Source organism: Mirounga leonina, unplaced genomic scaffold (genome assembly GCF_011800145.1).
Source record: "Mirounga leonina isolate KUSES-001 unplaced genomic scaffold, KU_Mleo_1.0 Mir_174, whole genome shotgun sequence".
Taxonomy (NCBI): domain Eukaryota; kingdom Metazoa; phylum Chordata; class Mammalia; order Carnivora; family Phocidae; genus Mirounga; species Mirounga leonina.
The window spans coordinates 78,058,433-78,079,148 of NW_023270451.1; the positions used below are offsets into that span (position 1 = coordinate 78,058,433).

The 20,716-nt window shown below is 40.3% G+C and overlaps 1 protein-coding gene across 3 annotated transcripts in view; it reads left to right on the top strand.

Annotated features, from left to right (window-relative positions):
• AGK (acylglycerol kinase) overlaps positions 1–20,716 on the top strand; it is an 81,197-nt gene that overhangs the window by 46,287 nt on the left and 14,194 nt on the right. For all 3 annotated transcript variants that reach the window (XM_035021250.1, XM_035021252.1, XM_035021251.1), the window contains exons 9-10: positions 4,357–4,426; positions 18,275–18,354. In XM_035021250.1, the coding sequence (XP_034877141.1) occupies positions 4,357–4,426; positions 18,275–18,354 (150 nt within the window). The remainder of the gene's footprint in view (positions 1–4,356; positions 4,427–18,274; positions 18,355–20,716) is intronic.

Consider the following 20,716-nt stretch of genomic DNA (forward strand, 5'->3'; position numbering starts at 1 on the left):
CTATAGAACATAGAGAAATCAAGAAAACAAATAAATGGAGAGATATCTGTGTTCATGGACTTTAAGACTCAATATTTAGATGTCTGTTATCTCCAAATGATTTCTAAATTCAACACAATCTCAATCAGAATTGCAGAAGACCTTTTATAGATGTTGACATGTAGATTTTGAAATTTATATGGAAAAATAAAGGAACTAGAAAACTCAGAATAACTTTGAAAAAGAATAACAAAGTTTGAGGACTTACTGTATCTGATTCCAAGACTTATTTTCTAAAGCTACAGTAATCAAGATAGTGTAGTGTTAGCAAAAGAAGAAATGAGTAGATCAATAGAAGAAAATGTCCAGAATTAGGCCCACACATATGTAGACACTTGATTTTTTTTGACAAAGGTGCCAGGCAAGTCAGTGGAGTTTTTCCAGCAATTGGTGCTGCAACAGTTAGCTAAGCACATGCAAGAAAATGAACCATAACCCATCTCTCATACAATATGTAAAAATAAACATGAAATTGATCATGACTTAGATGTAAAACCTAAAACTGTAAAAATTTCTGGAGGAAAATCTTTGTGACTTGGAGACAGGCAATGATTTTTTTTTTTTAAAGATTTTATTAATTTATTAGAGCATGCAAGAGAGAGCACAAGCAGGGGGAGAGGGAGAAGCAGGCTCTCCGATGAGCAGGGAGCCCCATGTGGGGCTCAATCCCAGGACCCTGGGATCATGACCTGAGCTGAAGGCAAACTCTTAATGACTGAGCCACCCAGGCGCCTCAGGGCAATGATTTCTTAGGACACAAAAAGCAGAAACCATAAAAACAACAAGAAATAATTTCAGCTTCAGCAAAATTTAAAACATTTGTTCTTTGAAGAGTATTGTTTTGTTTTTTTTTTCTTAAGATTCTATTTATTTGAGAGGGAGAGACAGAGACTGCTCAAGAGAGAACACAAGCAGAGTGGAGGGGCAAAGGGAGAGGGAGAAGCAGGCTTCCCGTTGATCAGGGAGCCCAAAGACAGTGGGCTCCATCCCAGGACACTGGGATCATGACCTGAGCTGAAGGCAGATGCTTAACGGACTGAGCCACCCAGGCGCCCCTGAAAAGCATTGTTAAGGAAATGAAAAGACAAGCTGCAGACTGGGAAAAAAATATTTGCAAGGTACCTATCTGGTAAAGGACCAGTGTCCATAGTATACAAATAACTCTCACAACTCAGTAATAAGAAAACAAACAGTCAAATAATAGAAGGGCAAAATATTTGAACAGACCCTTCACCAAAGACATGGATGGCAAATAAGCCCATGAAAAAATATTCATCATTAGTTAGGGAAGTGCAAATTAAATCCACTATGAGATGTGTCTATTAGAATGGCTTAAACAAACCAGACAGAAACCTTATGTCATCAAGTACTGGCAAATACACGAAGCAATTGAAACTCTCATATTGCTGGTGGAAATGCAAAATGGTATAGCCACTATGGAAAAGAGTTTGGCAGTTTCTTTTAAAATTAAATCTATGAGCAGCAATCATACTGCTAGGTATTTACCCAAAAGAAATTAGGACATATGTCCATACAAAAATGTATACATGAAAGTCACTTCATTTGTAACTGCCAAAAACTGGCAATGGTGCCAATGTCCATCAGCTGGTGAATGGATAAACTGTGGTATGTCCATACAATGGAATACAAGTCTGCAATAAAAAGAAACAATCTTTAAATCCATTCAGCAGCATGAATGAATCTCACACTCATGCTAGGAGTTTTAAAAAGCTAAACTGTTAAGGCTTCATACTTTTGGTTTCAATTTATATGATATTCTGAAAAATAGAAAACAGTAGTTGGCCAGGAGCTTATGGTGGGGTGAGTGGGTTGGCCACAAAGGGCCATGAAGGAACTTTCTGAGATGTCATAAATGTTCTCTATCTTGGTCATGGTGATGGTTACATGACTGAAGGTATTTGTCAAAAATTGTAGAACAGTTTACCTAAAAGGATGAAATCTGCTATGTGTAAATTATATCTTAACCAATCTAATTTTAAAAAAGAAGTTAAAGTATTAAACTAATTCTTTCAAACATAGATAACTCTACTTGTGTGAATAAGTGCTAGGGAGGAGCTCTTAGTTCCTCAATTTGGTTGACATTGACAGGGTGTTCCTTGGCCCCTCTTTCTCATTGTTCATTTCGATTATCTACTGACCCTTGACCCTTGTACTCCACCCTTGAAGTTCATTCATTTGGGACAATTTGAGTATCAGTAAGGCTAATAACTATAATGCATTGAAACATAATCAAATATATTTAAAATTATTTATGAGTTCATAATGATACTCGGAAATAAAGGTGAAAAACTCATTGGGTCCTTTTTAGAGGATACTGGGATATCCGCTTATTACTTTGAAAATTGGTGAAGTTAAAAAATCAGATATTTCTTGTATGACCTCTATTTTATGGTACCTAAATCATTGATGAGGGAAAGTTTCTCTTTGTGGACCAGATAATAAATTAGAAGGAATAATAGGATTAAAAGATCACCATTTTGCAATTCTGTTAACTAATCTAGCTATTGATTACCAATGGGGGCTACTATTCCACACACAAAAAAGGCAAACAGATTTTATGTACTTACTGATAGAAGTACACACCACTACCTCTGGAGTATGTTTGCCAAACACACCAAGCTGAATCAGATAGAGATTTTTAGGAAATGCAGGGAATATGGACACATGTTAATACCATGGGAATGCAATCAGTAAAATCCAGCCCCTCAGCAACACAGTAAGACAACCCATTTTTTAACAAGTAGGGAAAGAAAAGGAGAGGGAATCTATAGATCAGAGAAGACTTGACATATAAGCCCATTGCAGTGTGTTAGATCCAGATTTGAACAAAGAAACTGAAAAAAATTGAGTTAATTGGGGAAATTTCAACATTGACTAAATGTTTGTTGATGGAAAGGAGTTATTTAAAAGTTTTAGATAGGATAATGACATTTTGTTTTTTTTTAAAAAAAAGTCTTTTAGGAATAAAGGAATATGTCTTTTAGAGATACATAAAGGAGTATCTATGGATAAAGTGTTAACGCTGTCTGGGATTTCCTTTGCTACAGACTGGAGAAGTGAGTGAGAGTATTAAAAAAATAAGATCAGCTCTGCATTGATACTTGTGGAGGCTGGATGAGGAATACACAGGAATTCATGATACTATTCTCTCTGCGTTTTTATATGCTTGGAATTTTATAGAATAAAATCATTTATTCATCAAATACTGATTGCCTATTCTATACCATGCTCTATGCTGGGTGTTAGGTTTTATATTGGTCAGTAATGGATGTAAATTATTACTAACCTTGTGGAACTTTCAGTCTCCAGCAAGAGGCAGATAATAAAGATGTAAATAACAAGTGTGTATTATAAATTGTGATCTATGATCAAGGAAAATGAATACAGTTCAGTGCTAGAGAATTACAGAGAAGGCCTACAGGCTGGTTAGGGTAGATGGTGACATTTCAGCCAAGATCTGAAGGATGAGAATAGCCAGCCAAGCAAAGAGACAGTGGGTAAGTGACAGGAGGGGTGGACAGGCTGGGCAAGGAGAGTGTTTGAAGTGGGTTGACTCATTCTTTCTGCTGCAAGAGCAAATACTGTCTGGCCACTTGTTGATTTAATATTTCTTTGACTGTCTGTTGTAATTTAATGTGTGTCTGACCTGGGATCTCATTAGAGCTTGAACCCTAGAATTGCTTTTAAGCCTAGCATAGTTTCACATGCCCTGAACAGTTGTCGATGGTACTAGCCTTTCTTACTTACAGACTTTTCAACTGACGATCAGATTGTAGATAGGAATGGTGTTGTGTCTATGAACAAAAGAATCAGCCATTAATCCTGGTAATCCTGGTAAGTCAGAGAAATAGGTCTTGGGTTCCAGATCATATTTTGCTGAGATAGCTCAAATCCTATCTTTTAGTTGCCCTTTAGATTATTAGAGTCAAAAGAAATAATATTTTTTCAAGTGCTTGAATTTCTTTGAATGAATGAAAGATGCTGTTAATATTAAGTATCATATTTTCCAGTGATAAGACACATAGTAGAGATTCAGTAAATGTGATGTAAACAAATGATTGGCGCCTTGTATAAACTTCTCTTTGCCAAAGGCTTCCACTGTATTTTTATCAGTAACTCTTTTATATTCATTTGTTGTGCTATCTTGGAGTATTTTGAAGGAATAGGTCTTTTTCCTGACCTGTTAGTACTCTGGGCAGGAGTGTGTGTGTGTGGGTGTGAGTGTGGGTATGGGTGTGGTGGGGGAGGGGTTGCTTGTTTTCCACACGTGATCATTTCCTCCCTTTGTCTTTTTAGACATATTACAGATGCTACACTTGCCATTGTGAAAGGAGAGACTGTTCCACTTGATGTCTTGCAGATCAAGGTAGAGTCTTTTCTTCAGAATTTGACAAAATTACCAAAGTAATGCACGCATACGTGGTAAAGAAAGTATGATGTAGCGGTTCAAATGGAGTTACACTGAAAATAATATCCTTTCCTATCCCAAGGATAACTCTCAGAGAAAAAGAATTTTACCTGTTTATTCTAGTTGTTATCACTAGTTAATATGCTTATGATGCTACTTTTTAAAATTGTGTTAAAAAACCCCACAAAACCTAAAGGTTGCCATCATAACCATCTTCAGGTGTACAGTTGATCATTATTGTTTAGTCTATGAAATTGCTTTTTGATTTATCAGTTTTAGATTCTATCTCTTGACCTCTTTGTTATAAGTAAGAATTCCTCTAGATCTCCTCTCAGTATAGTGTCACTATTTTTAGTTCCTCCAATGATTACCTTTGGACCACATAATTTCTCTGTCTCCCACGGTGGTTTGGAATATTAAAAGAGCTAGTAATATAAAGCCCTTGGGACAGTGACTGGTTTCCCCTTAACCTGCGCGTGGTGGTCACCTCTTGCTCTCATGCTCTGCCAGAGGTGAAACCTTTCTCCTGTGGGCTTGTCTTTGGAATTCAGGTTACTTGGCTGTCTTGCAGTCTCAGCTCGTTCTCTGGTGGGCTTAAGAAAAATTATGATTTTGTAGGTTATCTGGGTTTTTCTCATTTTTGGGGTGGGGATAATGTTCTTTGTAGCATCCTACATCCTGGATGGGAGCAGAACTTCCCATTTTTCTATTGGGTTGTCTAACATTTTTTTGATTTGTAGATGAACTCATGAATTGTTTAAAAAAAAATATTTGCTGGTTACGCCCACTGAAAAGGCTTAGAAGCAATGACACCCCACAGTAATGGGCATACCTGGCACTCAGATTTTGGTCTCTAAATACCGTTCCCTAATAAAAGTTACCAGGACTCTGTGAAGAGATGGCTTTCAGAGGCAAGGCAAGAACAAAGCCAAGAGCTACTCAAAAACTAATGGAGATAACCTGAAAAGACATAGGAGCTAGCCTGATGGTATCCATCTGGCCAACTGTGGGACAGTTTGAACATCAGAAAGAATAATAATGCTAATGGATTATAATGCAGTAAATAAAAATAATCTATGAGCCTACAGTTTAAGAGAATTTCCAGCTTGTAAATGTAGAAGGAATGATGGTTATTATTTTGCAATCACTAATGAAATAATTGATTCAGATAGAGATCATCAGAGGATGCTAAAACCATTGGATAGAAGATTGTTAGGGAACATATATCGACACAGTCTTAAAGCATCACAGGTTACTAAATGATTACATAGGGGAAGATGTACCTGTATAGTAGAGAGACCCAGCATACACCACCTTAACCGAGTGATCAAACCTAGCATCACCAATAATGGGATAGATGGACAATATCTGCCTCCTCATGTGATCTATTGAGAACGATACAACATCACATATGGAGTTTCTTGCCCAAAAGATCCACTTCTCTGAATCTAACTGAAACTAATAATGAGAAAAAAGTCTATCAAATCCAATTGTGGGACATTCTATAAACAACCATTGGCCTGGCCTCTTCAAAAATATCAATGTCCTGGGTGCCTGGGTGGCTCAATCGTTAAGCGTCTGCCTTCGGCTCAGGTCATGATCCCAGGGTCCTGGGATCGAGTCCTGCATCGGGCTCCCTGCTCGGCAGGAAGCCTGCATCTCCCTCTCCCACTCCCCCTGCTTGTGTTCCTGCTCTCGCTATCTCTCTCTCTGTCAAATAAATAAATAAAATCTTTAAAAAAGAAAAAAAAAATCAACATCCTGAAATCCAAGGGAAGATAGTCTGTTCAAGATTAGGGAAATGAAAGCAATATAGTTAAATCCAGTACAAAATCCTGGATTAGAAAAATGAAAAACAAGAGCACAAAGATATTATGGGAACAATCAGATACTTAATTCGGACTGTATATTAGATATATGTCAATGTTAGATTTCTTGAGAGTGACAGTAGCATTATGCATATGTCTGTCCTCGTTCTTAGAAGACGTAGGCTGAAATATTTAGGGGTGAGGGCCATTGAAGTCTTCCATTTATTTGCAAATGATTTAACAAAACTACAAAACACGTGCACACACAGATAAAGCCAATAGGGAAAAATGTTGGTAGCTGGTGAATGTGGTTGAGAGATATAAACGGTGTTCGTTGTATGTTAAAGAATTTTTTGGTTTGACATTTTCCCAAAAGAAAAATATTGGAGGGAAGAAGACCCAGTAGTCATTCCAGATTCCTGATTGGAATCCTCTGTTTAAAAAGAATTGAATTAAAAAAAAAAAAAGATATTCTTACTGGGTGGTAGTTAAGTAGCTATTCCTCCTTCATCAAAACTACCCCCCCTTTCCCACCACAGAAGGGCAGATTCCTCAGAAGGCTAAGCCATAAAGCCAAACATTTTTATGAACAGTGAGCCTAGTCATTTACTCAGATTTGGTCTTAAAATGTACCAGCTACATTCAGGTTGTCCTTCAGAGGCTCTTAACGTTTTATATTCACTCAAGTTTCCCGATATCTATGAAAGAAGGTTCCACACACTGTCACGATTCCAAACTTCAGTCCTGTAATGTTGCTGTTAGTTATATAGCGTTAACCAGATGCAGATTTACGATTGGCGAACCCATGCATTTACAGCCGTTTTCCTTTTGTTTTCTTTTGTTCTTCATGCAGTGATGTCTGGACTCTCCAACATGACGTCACTGGTCATGATAAAAGTGATTTAAGTTGCCTTTGATTCTTTAGCGTATAATAAGTCTAAGTCATTCTCACAAAATGGAAGGGCTGTGTGAAAGAAATTCTAGTCTAGGAAGGTAGCACAGATTGGCGTCTATGAAGATACACTCTTAAAATGTTATTTACCAAAGGAGGGGAGTCAGGCTATATATCCTAATAACCAGATGATTGCTGCTTATAAATGTGTGAGAAGTAATACATTCCAGAGTAATTAGGATTTAATTGGAAATTGTTGACCGTGCTTGTATTTAAAAGTCTTACCTCCTCTTTTTCTTTTCTTCCAAATGTACTGATTTTGTGAATTGATGAAACCAGTATCAAATTTGCCACAGACTCTGTGTGTTGATGACACAGCCCAGGAAGCAGAAAACTTTAAAAATTAATTCCTAGAAAACATAGCATGGCAGCCTCCACTGTGGTTTCTGAGGCACCCAATTAAGCTGAATTTGTCTTCTCTATCTTCCTTAGTCCTGGAAATTGTTTTCAGAATATGGGGGAAAGCAATATAGGTAAAGCCTGGTACCAGATTCTTCTTTTAAAAAATAAACCCAAACCCAATTAAACATAAATAACAGAAGAGTCTCCAAAGATACAGTTCTTAGAAGTTATAATAATCCTTTATATTTAGGTTTTTACAGTGCAGTGTGTGCTCATATCTCATTTGGACCTCCAGCTTGAGAAGACAAGATGTGTATTAGTATCTTCACTTGACAGTTAAAAAAGAGAGTCAGCTGGTTATCAGACTAGTCATGCTGGAGACAGAAGTAGAATCTAGATTTTCTGTTTTATGGTCCATTGCTTTTTGACTTGACCGTTTTGTCCAGGTGGTATCATTCTTGGCACCAGGCCGTGATTTCTAAAGGGCATTTTCCTGGGCGCCTGGGTGGCTCAGTTGTTAAGCGTCTGCCTTCGGCTCAGGTCATGATCCCAGGGTCCTGGGATCAAGCCCCGTATAGGGCTCCCTGCTCAGCAGGAAGCCAGCTTCTCCCTCTCCCTCTCCCCCTGCTTGTGTTCCCTCTCTTGCTGTGTATCTCTGTCAAATATATAAATATAATCTTAAAAAAAAAAAAAAGGGCATTTTCCCGTATAGACATCTACAAAGCCTAGTACTTGACTTTAAAGTAACTACTGGAAAGAATTACGGGAGTCTTTCTAGTTCTTTCTTTTTTAAAATTTTTAATTTTTTTTATTATTGTGTTAATCACCATACATTACATCATTAGTTTTTGATGTAGTGTTCCATGATTCATTGTTTGCATATAACACCCAGTGCTCCATGCAGTATGTGTCCTCTTTAATACCCATCACCAGGCTAACCCATCCTCCCACCCCCTCCCCTCTAGAACCCTCAGTTTGTTTCTCAGAGTCCATAGTCTCTCATGGTTTGTCTCCCCCTCCGATTTCCCCCCCTTCATTCTTCCCTTCCTGCTCTCTTTTTTTTTTTTTTTTTTTAAACACATACTGTATTATTTGTTTCAGAGGTACAGGTCTGTGATGCAACAGTCTTACACAATTCACAGCACTCACCATAGCACATACACTTCCCAGTGTCTATCACCCAGCCACCCCATCCCTCCCACCCCCCACCACTCCAGCAATCCTCAGTTTGTTTCCTGAGATTAGGAATTCCTCATATAGGTGAGATCATATGATACATGTCTTTCTCTGATTGACTTATTTCGCTCAGCATAATACCCTCTAGTTCCATCCACGTTGTTGCAAATGGCAAGATTTCATTCCTTTTGATGGCTGCATAATATTCCATTGTATATATATACACCACATCTTCTTTATCCATTCATCTGTCGATGGACATCTTGGTTCTACCATAGTTTGGCTATTGTGGACATTGCTGCTATACACATCGGGGTGCACGTACCCCTTTGGATCCCTACATTTGTATCTTTGGGGTAAATACCCAGTAGTGCAATTGCTGGATCATATGGTAGCTCTATTTTCAACTTTTTGAGGAACCTCCATACTGTTTTCCAGAGTGGCTGCACCAGCTTGCATTCCCACCAACAGTGTAGGAGGGTTCCCCTTTCTCCGCATCCCCGCCAACATCTGTCGTTTCCTGACTTGTTAATTTTCGCCATTCTGACTGGTCTGAGGTGGTATCTCATTGAGGTTTTGATTTGGATTTCCCTGATGCCGAGCAATGTTGAGCACTTTTTCATGTGTCTGTTGGCCATTTGGATGTCTTCTTTGGAAAAATGTCTTGTTCATGTCTTCTGCCCATTTCTTGATTGGATCATTTGTCCTTTGGGTGTGGAGTTTGATAAGTTCTTTATAGATTTTGGATACTAGCCCTTTATCTGATATGTCATTTGCAAATATCTTCTCCCATTCTGTCGGTTGTCTTTTGGTTTTGTTGACTGTTTCTTTTGCTGTGCAAAAGCTTTTTATCTTGATGAAGTCCCAATAGTTCATTTTTGCCCTTGCTTCCTTTGCCTTTGGTGATGTTTCTAGGAAGAAGTTGCTGCAGCTGAGGTCGAAGAGGTTGCTGCCTGGGTTCTCCTTTAGGATTTTGATGGATTCCTGTCTCACATTTAGGTCTTTCAACATTTTGAGTCTATTTTTGTGTGTGGTGTAAGGAAATGGTCCAGTTTCATTCTTCTGCCTGTGGCTGTCCAATTTTCCCAACACCATTTGTTGAAGTGACTGTCTTTTTTCCATTGGACATTCTTTCCTGCTTTGTCAAAGATTAGTTGGCTATAGAGTTGAAGGTCCATTTCTGGGCTCTCTATTCTGTTCCACTGATCTATGTGTCTGTTTTTGTGCCAGTACCATACTGTCTTGATGATGACAGCTTTGTAATAGAGCTTAAAGTCCGGAATTGTGATGCTGCCAGCTTTGCTTTTCTTTTTCAACATTCCTCTGGCTATTCGGGGTCTTTTCTGGTTCCATACAAATTTTAGGATTATTTGTTCCATTTCTTTGAAAAAAGTGGATGGTATTTTGATGGGGATTGCATTGAATGTGTAGATTGCTCTAGGTAGCATTGACATCTTCACAATATTTGTTCTTCCAATCCATGAGCATGGAACGTTTTTCCATTTCTTTGTGTCTTCCTCAATTTCTTTCATGAGTATTTTATAGTTTTCTGAGTACAGGTTCTTTGTCTCTTTGGTTAGATTTATTCCTAGGTATCTTATGGTTTTGGGTGCAATTGTAAATGGGATCGACTCCTTAATTTTTCTTTCTTCTGTCTTGTTGTTGGTGTACACGAATGCCACTGATTTTTGTGCATTGATTTTATATCCTGCCACTTTACTGAATTCCTGTATGAGTTCTAGCAGTTTTGGGGTGGAGTCTTCTGGGTTTTCCACATAAAGTGGTCATATCTGCAAAGACTGAGAGTTTGACTTCTTCTTTGCCGATTTGGATGCCTTTGATTTCTTTTTGTTGTCTGATTGCTGTGGCTAGGACTTCTAATACTATGTTGAATAGCAGTGGTGATAGTGGACATCCCTGCTGTGTTCCTGACCTTAGGGGGAAAGCTCTCAGTTTTTCCCCATTGAGAATGATATGAACTATGGGTTTTTCATAGATGGCTTTTATGATATTGAGGTATGTACCCTCTGTGCCTATACTCTGAAGAATTTTGATCAAGAAAGAATGCTGTACTTTGTCAAGTGCTTTTTCTGCATCTATTGAGAGGATCATATGGTTCTTGTTCTTTCTTTTATTAATGTATTTTATCACATTGATTTGCGGATGTTGAACCAACCTTGCAGCCCAGGGATAAATCCCACATGGTCGTGGTGAATAATCCTTTTAATGTACTGTTGGATCCTATTGGCTAGTATTTTGGTGAGACTTTTTGCATCCAAGTTCATCAAGGATATTGATCTGTAATTCTCCTTTTTGATGGGGTCTTTGTCTGGTTTGGGGATCAAGGTAATGGTGGCCTCATAAAACGAGTTTGGAAGTTTTCCTTCCATTTCTATTTTTTGGAACAGTTTCAGAAGAATAGGTATTAATTCTTGAAATGTTTGGTAGAATTCCCCTGGGAAGCCATCTGGCCCTGGGCTCTTGTTTGTTGGGAGATTTTTGATGACTGCTTCAATTTCCTCAGTGGTTATAGATCTGTTCAGGTTTTCTATTTCTTCCTGGTTCAGTTTTGGTAGATTATACATGTCTAGGAATGCATCCATTTCTTCCAGATTATCTAATTTGCTGGCATAGAGTTGCTCATAATAGGTTCTTATAATTGTTTGTATTTCTTTGGTGTTGGTTGTGATCTCTCCTCTTTCATTCATGATTTTGTTGATTTGGGTCCTTTCTCTTTTCTTTTTGATAAGTCTGGCCAGGGGTTTATCAATCTTATTAATTCTTTCAAAGAACCAGCTCCTAGTTTCGTTGATCTGTTCTACTGTTCTTTTGGTTTCTATTTCATTGATTTCTGCTCTGATCTCTATTATTTCTCTTCTCCTGCTGGGTTTAGGCTTTATTTGCTGTTCTTTCTCCAGCTCCTTTAGGTGTAGGGTTAGGTTGTGTACTTGAGACCTTTCTTGTTTCTTGAGAAAGGTTTGTATTGCTATATACTTTCCTCTTAGGACCACCTTTGCTGCATCCCAAAGATTTGGAACAGTTGTGTTTTCATTTTTATTTGTTTCCATGAATTTTTTAAATTCTTCTTTAATTTCCTGGTTGACCCATTCATTCTTTAGTAGGATGCTCTTTAGCTTCCATATATTTGTGTTCTTTCCAACTTTCCTCTTGTGATTGAGTTCTAGTTTCAAAGCATTATGGCCTGAAAATATGCAGGGCATGATCCCAATCTTTTGGTAGCGGTTGAGACCTGATTTGTGACCTAGGATGTGATCTATTCTGGAGAATGTTCCATGGGCACTAGAGAAGAATGTGTATTCTGTTGCTTTGGAATGGAATGTTCTGAATATGTCTGTGAAGTCCATTTGGTCCAGTGTGTCGTTTAAAGTCTTTATTTCCTTGTTGATTTTTTTGCTTAGATGATCTGTCCATTTCAGTGAGGGGGGTGTTAAAGTCCCCCACTATTATTGTATTGTTGTCAATGTGTTTCTTTGCTTTTGTTATTAATTGGCTTATATAATTGGCTGCTCCCATGTTAGGGGCATAGATATTTACAATTATTAGATCTTCTTGTTGGATAGACCCTTTAAGTAGGATATAGTGTCCTTCCTCATCTATTTTAACAGTCTTTGGTTTATTTATTTATTTTTTTAAAAAGATTTTATTTATTTATTTGAGAGAGAGAATGAGATAGAGCATGAGAGGGGGGAGGGTCAGAGGGAGAAGCAGACTCCCTGCCGAGCAGGGAGCCCGATGCGGGACTTGATCCCAGGACTCCAGGATCATGACCCGAGCCGAAGGCAGTCGCCTAACCAACTGAGCCACCCAGGCGCCCCCAGTCTTTGGTTTAAAATCTAATTTGTCTGATATAAGGATTGCCACCCCAGCTTTGTTTTGGTGTCCATATGGTAAATGGTTTTCCACCCCCTCACTTTCAATCTGGGGGTGTCTTTGGGTCTAAAATGAGTCTCTTCAGACAGCATATCGATGAGTCTTGTTTTTTAATCCAATCTGATAACCTGTGTCTTTTGATTGGGGCATTTAGCCCATTTACATTCAGGGTAACTATTGAAAGATATGATTTTAGTGCCATTGTATTGCCTGTAAGGTGACTTTTACTGTATATTGTCTGTGTTCCTTTCTGGTCTATGTTACTTTTAGACTCTCTCTTTGCTTAGAGGACCCTTTTCAATATTTCCTGTAGGGCTGGTTTCATGTTTGCAAATTCCTTTAGTTTTTGTTTGTCCTGGAAGCTTTTTCTCTCTCCTTCTATTTTCAGTGACAGCCCAGCTGGATATAGTAATCTTGGCTGCATATTTCTCTCATTTAGTGCTCTGAATATATCCTGCCAGTCCTTTCTGGCCTGCCAGGTCTCTGTGGATAGGTCTGTTGCCAATCTAATGTTTCTACCATTGTAGGTTACATATCTCTTCTCCCGAGCTGCTTTCAGGATTTTCTCTTTGTCTCTGAGACTCGTAAGTTTTACTATTAGATGTCAGGGTGTTGCCCTATTTTTATTGATTTTGAGAGGGGTTCTCTGTGCCTCCTGGATTTTGATGCCTGTTTCCTTCCCCAAATTAGGGAAGTTCTCTGCTATAATTTGCTCCAATATACCTTCTGCCCCTCTCTCTCTTTCTTCTTCTTCTGGGATCCCAATTATTCTAATGTTGTTTTATCTTATGGTATCACTTATCTCTCGAATTCTGCCCTCGTGATCCAGTAGTTGTTTCTCTCTCTTTTTCTCAGCTTCTTTATTTTCCATCATTTGGTCTTCTATATCACTAATTCTGTCTTCTGCCTCATTTATCCTAGCAGTTAGAGCTTCCATTTTTGATTGCACCCCATTAATAGCCCTTTTGATTTTGACTTGGTTAGATTTTAGTTCTTTTACTTCTCCAGAAAGGGTTTCTCTAATACCTTCCATGCTTTTTTCAAGCCCAACTAGTCTTTAAAAATCATCATTCTGAACTCTAGTTGCAACATCTTACTAATGTCCGTATTGATTAGGTCCCTGGCAGTCAGTACTGCCTCTTGTTCTTTTTTTTGAGGTGATTTTTTCCATCTTGTCATTTTGTCCATAGGTAAGAGAATAGATGAATGAAAGAACAAAATGCTAACAGGGTAATAACGTGCCCAGAAAATATACACTAAACAAATCAGAAGAGACCTGAAACCGGGTGAAAAGAAAGGGAAAGAAAGAAAGAAAAAAAAAAAGATAAAAACAAAGAAACAAAAACAACAAAAAAACCCAGAATATGATCAGATATGATCAGGCTGGTGCATAGATCAGTGCCACACACTAGATTTTGGGCATATTTTGGTCTGTTAGAAGAAAGTGCCTCCCAAAATTTTAAAGAAAGAAAAATTTGTATATGTACAAAAATAAGGGTTAATACGATGAAGGGATGGAATATGACTGTAAAGATGAAAATTATAAAAGATTTTATAAAAGGAATTGATAAGTTGGTTGAAAAAAGAAAGGATTAAAAAAAAAAAAAGAATGTGATCAGGCAGGAGACTAGAACAAAGCCATACACTAGAGATTTAGGGTATATTTTGGTCTGTAGAAGAAACTATATCCCAAAATTTTAAGGAGAGAACAACTTATATATATATATACCAAAAATAAGGTTAACTACTATGAAGGGATAGAATATGACTCTAAAAATGAAAAATAAAAAAGATTTTTAAAAGGATTGATAGTTTAAAAAGGGAAAAAGAGAAATTCAAAAAAAAGAAAAAAAAGAATTAAAAAAATTAACTTTGAAAGACTAAAGAATCATGGTAAAAAAGCCATGGATTCTATGTGCAGTATTCCCCTAGCTCTGGAGTTCTGCCGTTCTCATTGATCGGTAAACTTGGTCTTGGCCGGCTGCTCCTGCTGATCTTCTGGGGGAGGGGCCTGTTGCCGTGGTTCCCAAATGTCTTTGCCGGAGGTGGAATTGCCCCACCTTTGCCGGTCCAGGCTAAGTAATCTGCTCCGGTTTGCTCTCCGGGGCTTTTGTTCCCTGCGAGCTTTCCGTACAGCTTTAGAGGATGAGAGTGAAAATGGCGGCCTCCCAATCTCCACCCTGGAGGAGCCGAGAACTCGGGGCCCTGCTCCTCAGTGCACCCCCAGAGAAAAGCAGTCAGTCACTCCTGTCTCTCCTGTCTCCAGCCGCACTCCGTGCTCACCCTGCCTGTGATCATGCGTTTCTATCTCTGGCACCGGACCCCGTGTGGAGTCTCCAAACCCAGCAGATCCCTGCGGTGCGCTCCTGCGCTGCTCCTCCCAGGGGAGGAAGGGGAGTCTCCCCGGACCTGCCGCTTGTTGGGTCCCTGCTGGAGGAGCAGTGGCCCGACTGTGCCACGGATCATGGTTTATGGCCACCCCGGGCTGAGAGCCCGTGCCTCGGCTCCGCCTCTGCAGCCGACTTCCCTGCTCCGATACCTGGGAGCTCTGGGAGCTCTACCGCACTCAGGCACCCCCGGTCTTTCTGTGACCCCAAGGGTCCTGAGATCACAATGTCCCACGAGCGTTCCACACCCCCTTAGCCACTAGAGCGACGTCCCTCAGTGGAGCCGACTTCTAAAATTTCCGATTTTGTGCTCCACGGCTCTATCACTTGCCAGAAGCGGCCAATGGAGGCCCCTCCCCCGCCGTCTATCCTCCCGAATATCGCCTCAGATTCACTTCTCTGCACGTCCTACCTTCCAGAAAGTGGTCGCTTTTCTGTTCAGAGAGTTCCTGCTATTCTTTTCTTCGATCTCCTGTTGAGTTCATAGGTGGTCAGAATGGTTTGATCCCTATCCAGCTGAATTCCTGAGACCAGACGAAATCCAGGTCTCCTGCTCCTCCGCCATCTTGCTCCTCCCTCCTTTCTAGTTCTTTCTTTTTGCTCCTTCAGTTGGATTCTTAGAACCTGCCTACCAGAACCGAAAGAGGAGGTTAGGGTTGCTGGTTGAAGTTAGAATCTCTTTCTTCTGTTATTCCTGGCTTCCTTCGGTTAAAACCCTGACTGATCAAAACCTCAGAACTTCCGAATTCCTTCTATTTGTTTCTGTCTCTTCATCTAGAATTCCTTAAATTCCTAGATTAGGTACCTATCTAGTTGACTAGAATTGTTTTCTTTTCACTGTCCCTTATGCTTTTATTCTAACCAGATCTCAGAGTTGTTATGTATTTACTTATTTTTTAGGAAACCATTAGGCCATTTTCTCTTTCTAGGGTGTCTGTGACTTGGGACAGCATATCTCCTTTGCTGTTAAAATCTGGCTGTGTGCCTGTCTTTCTGTATCTGTTTTTGTTTACTGACCTGTCCAACTGGTACTCTTATCACCCAGGCCTTCATCGGGTGGTATTTTGTCTATTGGCTTCTACTCTGTCCACCTGCCCTTGTTCATTTTTCTTGTGTACCCCAACAGGGACCAGTCTCTCCATTACTGACCCCTAGGCCTCTCCTGAATCCTGAGGGCTCTGTGCCCATCTGGCTGATAGCTAGGCTTCTCTAGATCTTTCCACACTCATTTCCTATTGTCCGGAGTCCCACCCCTTGCTAGGATAGCACCCCAAAGCAGTGACACCTTGAGGTTACAGGGTTTTGCAGCCAATCTTAACAGAATATTCCTAAAATCACAATGAAGAAAGAGAAAATATTCTTAGTGTACCAGTTGGGAAGTCTTGAGTACTCAAAGCAGGACTTCGTGTGACCCTGCATGCTTTAGATCAGCCTTTCCCAAGGAATATTAGTTATGCAAACTGCCTGCCAGAGAGGGGTTGCACAGTTAACAGGTCAGGGAAACTGTGTGTATTTCTCCTTTTGGAAGTTTATAATGTATATTAACATTAAAGATTCTAAGATGAACTGCGGTAAACATACCTTGTTTCAAACCAGGGAATTTTGATATTTCTCAACTCCTTGGACCATTGAATCCTCTACCATCATTACTGTTTTTATTTGTTGTGACGCTTACTAGCCCCTCTGGAACATTTGGGAGAAATACTGTAGATACTGCAGACTCACCCAGTGCTGCTTCTGCCCTGAGGCTAAAGCACCCCTTCTTCTCTCTTTTCTGTCTCTCCGTGCTTCTCCCCAGCCTCCCTCAATGTAGGCACCTTATTCTTTAAAATTTAGTGTGGGTGTCATTTGATGTTGTATTTCCCCGGCCATCGGGGAAATTGCTCCCCGCACACCGCATACAGTCATACCTGCTCTGTGTTTTCATAATCCTCGATGCCTGTCTCTATCATGTGAACCTACTGCATTGTGTTGTCATTTTGCGTGTCTGCAAACCCCCCGTTGCACCCGGAGCTCTTTGAGGGCAGATACTTTTGGTATCACCAGGCCCTAATACAGGATATGTATTCGCTAGTGATAATTCCATGAAAAAAATGATTAGCTTTCTATCATCAGGATGACTCCAAGCCCTGCCTATATTCCACATCCACTTGGCACCCAGGAGACTAACCTATCCTTGCTGTGCTGGGCCGAGGTGCCTCACCATCACCTCTGTGCTCCACCGGCTCTCACCTGAGTTCCCTTTTCCTTGCTTAAGCTGCTGCAGAGGGCAGAAAACACGTCTACTGCTTGAACTGGGACAAGAGCCCAATGTCTTTACTTATAAGCTGCCCCTATGAGTGTGTGATTCTCCTAGAAATCCCTCACTTGGTTTCAGTGTACTGGGATCGAAGTGGGATGGAGGGAAAGCCTTCACATACTTTCTCTAGACCAGCAGTTGACAGTGTCGAGGGTTCTCCTCCAGGTCCCCATTTCTGCTGATACTGGTTGTACTAATGGCGTAGAAATTGAACCAGTTCTGCCCCCAGTTACCAAGTTCTGGGGAGTTGTGTGTCTAGCATGTGACAGCTTTGTTTAGGATGGGGGCAGAGTCTTGGGCTTTGGCTGTATTTACAATCTTGAGATATATATAATTTATACTTTATGGAAGGTCCATTATGAACTCTTAAAGACAGTGGCTCTGTTGTGTATGTTTTCTATATATTGCTAAACTCACTGATTGTAATATGCAATATTTTGCCATAAAGCACTGGACTAAATCCAAATCACTTTTTATTCTGACTTGTTATGAGAGATGCCTGGCTGTAGTTTTAGATATTCAGGTGAACATTCTAGAGTCCCAGGATTCTCCTCTTACTTGAGAGCGCTTGGACCTCTAAAGAGAATGCAGGCTTAAATTAGCTTTGCCTTGGACAGGTCTCTGAGAGAGGAGAAATTCTGGCCGACCCAACCACTGATTGGTCGAAGAGCCAGCCTAGTTATGTACTTGGGAATTTATAGTCTGAAGTATGGTAATATTTTCCCTGGCCAGCAGATTCATGAGGCCTACTATAGAAAAATTAATTTCATTTACAGTTTGGTTTACTCAAGTCTTTTTACTGAGTACTCAGTTAATTTCTGAGATTTTGAATATCCTTTATAGAATTTGGTTTGAGGACAAGTAGGCCATGAACATTTGCTGGGTACTTACCTGTAGAGTGTTCCAAGTTACTGTAATCTTTGATTTAAAATGAATGTATTTAACTTCCAGGGTGAAAAGGAACAGCCCGTGTTTGCAGTGACTGGCCTTCGATGGGGATCCTTCAGAGATGCTGGCGTCAAAGTTAGCAAGTAAAGGATCACTGTACTGATGTGGGATGATTTTTTAAAAAATCTTTTTCTGCTCCTGTCTTTGAGGTTTCAATATACAGTGATCATCTAAGAAGAAATTTGATGGGCCTGGAGGTTGAATTTCTTATGAATAATAGAGGCAGAGGTTTAGATCTGACACACAGAAAGGTTGGGGAAGGTTCCCGTTTCCTCCACACTAGCTTGGTAGTAAAGCGGCGGAGACCGCATCTCTGTCCCTGGACATCGTGTTTGAGCACAGGCCAGGCTCACTCCAGACTGGGGTTGCCTGGCATCCTGCAGCCTGTTGGGCTGGCCCTGCGGGGGCCCCAGCCTTGTGGAGCCTTTCCAGCCCTGGAAGACTGGCCCTGAGAGGTGTTCTTGTCGAAAGCCTGGTGGATCGAGAGACCACAGGCTGCCTCTCTCAGAAGGAAGAAAGGTGGACGCCTGGCTGTGTTGTGAGCTGAAGAAACAGGCCTGTCTCGGCAGTGAGGAGAGGGCCATGACTGGCTTCCATGGGAATGAACTCTCTTTCCTGAGAGTTCATGGTGCCGGATGAAACTGTTGGCTTGGAAAGCAGCTGAGTTGTGTTCTGTTCCCAGTGGAGGGTGGTGCAGGCGCAGGCTTCCTGAGGGGGGACTGACTCCATATCTGGTGGGTAGTGCTTTTTCTTTACCTTTTTTTTTTAACATCAGGCTTATAGTTTTAGTATAGTTTAAGTGAATCATGATTGATCTCACAGCAAAAGATGTCTCTTTCCCCTCATAGGCTTTCCTGCCACACTTTTTTTATGGAAATTTCTCTTAATTGTCTCACTTTGTTATTCCTGCTAATGAGGTTCTCGAGAGTGGAATGCCAAAGAGAGATGTGCTGTATTGTATTATACACTGCACTGTTGAGCATTTCAACATTGTTTTTATGTGTAAGTTGGCCATGATTACCTTGATTCCACAAATCCACCTTATGGTATTTATTTTTTTTTTAAAGATTTTATTTATTCGGGGCGCCTGGGTGGCTCAGTCATTAAGTGACTGCCTCTGGCTCAAGTCATGATTCCAGGGTTCTGGGATCGAGCCCCGCATTGGGCTCCCTGCTCAACAGGAAGCCTGCTTCTCCCTCTCCCACTCCCCCTGCTTGTGTTCCCTCTCTCGCTGTGTCTCTCTCTGTCAAATAAATAAATAAAATCTTAAAAAAAAAAAAGATTTATTTGAGAGAGAGAGCATACAAGTGGGGCGGGAGGTGGGGGCAGAGGGAGAAGCAGACTCCCTGCTCAGCAGGGAGCCCACAGCGGGACTTGATCCCAGGATGCTGGGATCATGACCTGAGCCGAAGGCAGATACTTAACTGACTGAGTCACTCGGGGGACCCAACAAATCCCCTTATGTTTTATCTGTGATCTTGAATACGAGCAACTCACCAAGAGTAATTGCTTTGTTTTCCCTGAAAAAGTCTGGTGAGATCAAATTGCTTCCTGAAGTGTGTTAATCAACAACTGAGCGCTAGCATAGGGCAGCCCCTTTAGGAGTATCTCACACACTTGCCCCTATTTTGACTGATTTTTGAACAATGAATTTTAAAATTTTGGTGGTGATTATCTAACAGCTCAACTGGGAGCTTCCACGGAGCCCCTCTGTGTGCCGTGGAAGAAACAGTAGGATGCAAGAAATGATTTGCTGTCTGGCCATCAGGCTACAAGCATAGTGTCGATGCTGTGCCATTGGTAGAGATGAGTGCAACTACGGACAGCGTCTCTCTGGCCAGCTGGGAAATGAAACAGATTATTATGTAAGCTTAGAAAAAACCAGATGATCAAGGTGCTCATTTGTAGCATCACAGTATGAACCTGAATAATAATTAGGATGACTCCACATTGCTCTTTGGATTCTATCTAATCCCCTTATTCTGGCATTCAAGGCCCAACTTGATCCGTCATCAACCCTAATTTCATAGTTATGTATCGTTACTTTTAAGTCTTTAATGTGGATACTGTTCTCAGTGTTTCCTGTGCCTTTGCTATTCCTCTTGCCTAGAATGACTTCTTTCCCTCTTTCATGGATCTAAATCCAAACCATGTTTTTAAATCCCACGCCCTTACTTTGCTCTTGTGCCATTCATCATGCAGGCCTGGTTGTCCTGATGATTTCCAGTCCTTAGTGATTTCTTTTCCCTTCTTGACTCTCCTCACCAATAAATAGTGATCAGTTGACACCGATATATATATATCACATATATATATATATATATATATATATATGGTCATTTATTGTTTTCTGTTACTTTTTTGGGCTTTATTTTCTCAAGTTATAAGCCTTCTAAGGCAGGAATTTTATACTCTTACTTCTGTTTCCTTCATATACATAGTAAA